General features: G+C 45.0%; 1 protein-coding gene across 1 annotated transcript; it reads left to right on the top strand.

The window, feature by feature from the left end:
• Positions 1 to 842: 842 nt before the first annotated feature.
• LOC308310615 (kelch domain-containing protein 3-like) lies at positions 843 to 1,949 on the top strand (the record flags this gene model as incomplete). The annotated part of the gene is made up of 1 exon (XM_080756996.1): positions 843 to 1,949. One exon carries the CDS (start codon positions 843 to 845, stop codon positions 1,947 to 1,949), a length of 1,107 nt encoding a protein of 368 aa, XP_080613122.1.
• Positions 1,950 to 4,969: the final 3,020 nt, after the last annotated feature.

Here is a 4,969-nt window from a genome sequence, read left to right on the forward strand (position 1 = left end):
TGAAACAGCAGCAAGAGATTACTTCTATTCTAATTACGAAAAAAAGAACATAACTTGTTCTCAAAGACTTCGGAAGGTCTGTAATCACTTACAGTGTAACTTTACTCTTCTTAGTTTACTAATGTTTTTGGAGTATTAACTTTGGCGCAATCACTGTTAATATTGGTTTAGATTATGTATGTTGTTGGGGTTCTTTTTTGTTCAATTTGTCTTTTATTGGCTTTAAGAAGTCATCACACTAATAAATGTGCACTTTATGGTCTTTTGGGTGGGTTTACAGTGGCGTGGAATTGCAGTCCAAACTAGGCCTATTCCTCGCAAAGATGTACAAAAGATGTGACTGCCATGAAAACTGAATAAAGTTACATTTTGTTTGTTTGTTTAGTTTGTCTTTTTGTGACGTCATGTGGCATTGAAGTCAATGGCAAAATAAACATAATAGATGTGTTTATGTCTCCCCCCACAGCACCCCCGCCCGCCCCCCCCCCCCCCCCCCTCCAGTGACATCATCATTTTGGAATCATCATCATCACGATAAAAAGCACCGCTCACTTCACACACGTGTGATTCTTTTCACATAATATTGTAACTACAACATTGGTATTTTTGAGGGTCGCTAGCTCCCTACAATGTCTGGCTTTTGAAATTACCCTTTTGCGCAGTCAGCACCACTCACTTCAGACAGACTTTTTTCTACCACGCGGAATGCTGGTTGATTGGCCAGTCTCTGCGTGACATTTGTGCCACTGTACCATTATTAGTGGCAGCAGTCACAATACCGCTCCCATTCTACCACTACACGTACCTCTGATTTGATATGTGCTCCTAACTAACTGTGTGAAATGTTACACTGGACAGTGCACCAGAACATACCAGAGACCAACAGTTATGCTGCTGTGGCAGCGGGGCAAAAGATGTACTCGTTCGGCGGGTACAGCCACGGGCACGAATACAACAAGACGGACCAGATCAGCGTGCTCGTCTTCAACGCGGTGTCTCTGCGTTGGACCATGCTGCACGCCGCCGACGCCACGAGAGAGCGTCCCCCCGACGTCCCCTCCATGCGCTACGGCCACAGGGCCATGCTCATCGAAGACACCGTCTACATCTGGGGAGGGTGCACGTGGGACTCGCACTTCTGCACGGCGCTCTACGCCTTCGACGTCGACTCCCACCGCTGGTTCAAGCCCAGGGTCTCGGGCGCCGTGCCCGAGGGCCGGTGGGGCCACTCGGCCTGCGTCCTCGGCAAGATGGGCTACGTCTTCGGGGGGTTCTCGTCGGTGGAGCAGGGCTGCTTCGACGACACGTACAAGCTGGACCCGGCCACGATGGCGTGGTCCCTGATAGACACGCGGGGGAGCACCACGCCCGCCTCGGCGTGTCACTCCGCCACCGCCATCCGGAGCAAGATGTTCGTGTTTGGCGGCCTGAACCTCAACTCCCAGACGTACAACGGCGTCCGGGTGTTCGACGCCGAGACCGGCCTCTGGCTGAGCGTCCCGTCGGCGCAGATCCCGGAGGGACGCAAGCGCGAGGGCCACTCGGCCTTCGCCTACAACGGGGAGCTGTACATACTCGGCATCTGGACGAGCTTTGGCGACCTGTGGAAGTTCAACCCGGAGAGCTTCTCCTGGAAGAAGGTGGAGCCCCGGGGCAAAGGGCCGTGCTGGAGGATGTGCTGCTGCATGGTGGGCGATCGTCTCATCGTCTTCGGAGAGTCCAGGCCCAACGACCTGTACATCTTGGACTTAAGTCCCAGTCTGAAGACGCTGTGCAAGCTGGTGGTCATTCGGCACGATCTGGACCCGCAGTCAGGACTCCCGCACGACATCCGCTGGGAACTGGTGGCCATGACGGCCAACAGCAGTCCGGGTTCGCTTCATCTGCACAGGAATGTGATCAGTGACGCCGGCAGCCACAAGCCGAGAAACCTTCGTATGGTAGAATAGTGATCTACTACTAACGAACTGCGCCATGCAGGGCAGCCATGGCTTTAAAGGAGAACATCTCTCTTAAGAATAGAAACTTCTACTAGAATAGAAACTGCTCTGGTTGATCTCCAGCAGGAATGAATGTGGAAACAAAGAAATGCTTTCGGGAAAAGCTATGGACATTTTGTGTCGCGTTAAGAAGAACCACAAAGGTGGAGACCTTTGTGTTGTTGTTTTTTGTAATGTGAGGTTTTTTCTTGTTGCCCGTTCTCGTAACTTTTTTTGAGGGGCTCCTATATCCAACTTTTAGGTGTATGTTCACAAACTTTGTCCTACACAAACATTAATTTCCCATTAACAATGAATGGAAAATGTTACGTCATAGTGTCTGAGCAAATAGACAGTATATTTTACGTCATGATGATGTACAATGATAAGAGTGCCCCTCACTTCACACGGGTGTGATTTTTTTTAATCGATTTTTTAAATTGCTAGAAGTTTTTGAGTGGTGGTAGCCCCTCCTATATTCAGCTATTAGTGTAGATTTATGTCCTACACAAACATTAAAGGGACACTTCACCCCTTTTGCAACCAGATCTTATTTTAAGGATGGTTGGGTGACAAGAAACTCTTTCCTGGGGTTTTTATGTGGGTAATATGTATTTTTAGATATTTTAGTGTTTCAAAGTGTCCATGATGTCATGGAGACTGGGCTCACTTACTTCCTGGACTACATGTTGTCTCAGTAAAACAACCCTCCCCCACAAGGATAGGGGGAGGGCTTATTTCTCGATTATCTGTTGGTATGGTAATCTCTGCATCACAAGAATTCCCTAGGGAAAATTGCAAAAGTGGCCTCTAAAATAATTGGCTCACAAGTGAACAGCCTAGACCAGATCTTTAAGAAACAAGTACTTAACAAAGCCCTGTGTATCCGATCTGATGACGCTCACCCACTACACGGAGAGTAGATCCTTAAGCACTTTTTACTGTATTATATTATACTCGTGCCTATTTTATCGCATAGCACTTTAACGCCTGCACTTTAATGGTTATGTGCACCTTTGTACGTTGGTACGTTGGTACGGTGGTTTCTGCTATGTGAACTGTTTGTTTATTTGTACTGTTTCATTGTTTAATGTACTGTCTATGCTGCAACCCAGTTTGCCCTTCGGGGACACTAAATAAACTTGAACCTTGGGAATTGTAGTTGCAAAAGGGGAGAAGTGTCCCTTTAAATTCCCATTGACAATGAATGGAGAATTTTACGTCAGTGTCTGAGCAAATAGGCATAGTGTCTATTTTACACCACGATGATGAACGATGATAAGAGCGCCCTTCACTTCACACAGGTGTGATTTGCTGAATGTTGATAATAAACTAGATAGCAACAAGGATCCCAAAAGGGGTTCCCGTCCTGAATGACAATGCTTAAAGAAAAAGGAAACACATCCCATCTAAAATGTAAAACCACTTTTACTTTCAAAGACCTTTAAATCTCCCTTTCCTGACATACAGCAGATGAGAACAATTTGCACATAGAAACATTTACATGAACCAATCCGTGGACTAAAAATCACAGAGTGCATCCAGTACAGTTTTCTGTCCATTTCAAACACGCTATACTGTAGATGCAATAATAAATATCCCAAACTGTATTACAGCTTGTCAGTTTAGGGCCAAAGTAAGCAAAAGTATAAGCACTGTTGTTTCCCCATTTAAAAGGATGCAATATCTCACATTATGCATTCAAGACAAAGAACCGTAACCCAGAGTTTACACGCGTGGTGTTGTTGGATGGAAACGTTCAGAAATGTGTCCCGTGTCCCTGGAGTTCAGTGTAGATTACCTGCACAAAGACTTACAGTAACGGTAACGTGATATGTGAACATACAGCGCAATAGGCATACCATGGCTCCATCCATCGGTCCTTTAGTGCACATTCAGCATCATGAAAAACACAAAGTCTATTTCACACGCACGTTCAAGCGTCATGGATACATAAAGTTTAAAAATAGAAAATGTAAAAAAGAAAAAAGAAAAAAAAAAAAAACCTAAAACAATCAAACCATGTGAGAAAGACATGGTAGAACGGTAGTCTTGGGTTGACTATATCTCAGCTTTACACACATCAACATAGTCTACGTATAGCCTCTTCTATAGCAGCAGGGAACACTGGAGTTACAGTAAGTCTACTTCTGCAAGCAGACCTACAGTATAAGCTGCCCAGCAAGCACGGTCAGGACCTGGACGAATTAGTCTCGATCGGGGCCCAGATCAAGTCAAACCAAGACTAGTCTGCAGATCTGGCCCAGAATATCACCTGATTTCAACCAACATACATTCTGCCCACTAAGACTGACGTCCCTGGACGAAGCAGAGAGAGAGTCCGATCGAGGCCAGATCAACTTCATATCACCATAACCAGTCAGAATAAGCTATATTATTTCAACTGTCAGAATAAGCTATATTATTTTCAACTGGTGAAGACGACCTGGAAAATGACGTAAATCCATCTGGTCTAGTCCTGAATGTCACCGGAGGACGTCATCATAACGCCATCATGACGTCATTTGGCTTGCTGTGTGTAAGTTCACTGATTAAAATATCCATAATTAACTTACGGTGTATATATATATAATTTTTTTTGCATTAACCCACCACAAATAAAACATGCAGTGGGTATGCTTTTGGTGCTCTCTCAGTGGTTTTCAACCCTTTTCATGTCAAGGTTCATTATTCATTCGGCACGGACCACCATTTGATGACATTTAGCCTCTCAGACCCAAGACTACTTAGTATGAAATGTTGTCCACAATTCCATGCTGTATGCTGATGTTGGTACCATCAGGAGAGATAACAGGCAAACGTTGATCAGAATAACAATTATTCTACATTATAATTCTAATTGTGTAGATTTCTTGTAAACCAAGTAATGCAGACGTTTAACTCTCAAGAGTTAAAGATCTAATAAAAGTTAATTTGGTTACCAACTCTCCATCATTTAGCTGCATGGGAACCACCTGGAACGTCCGCAA

Source organism: Protomyctophum bolini, assembly GCF_963924005.1.
Source record: "Protomyctophum bolini genome assembly, chromosome: 23".
Lineage (NCBI taxonomy): Eukaryota > Metazoa > Chordata > Actinopteri > Myctophiformes > Myctophidae > Protomyctophum > Protomyctophum bolini.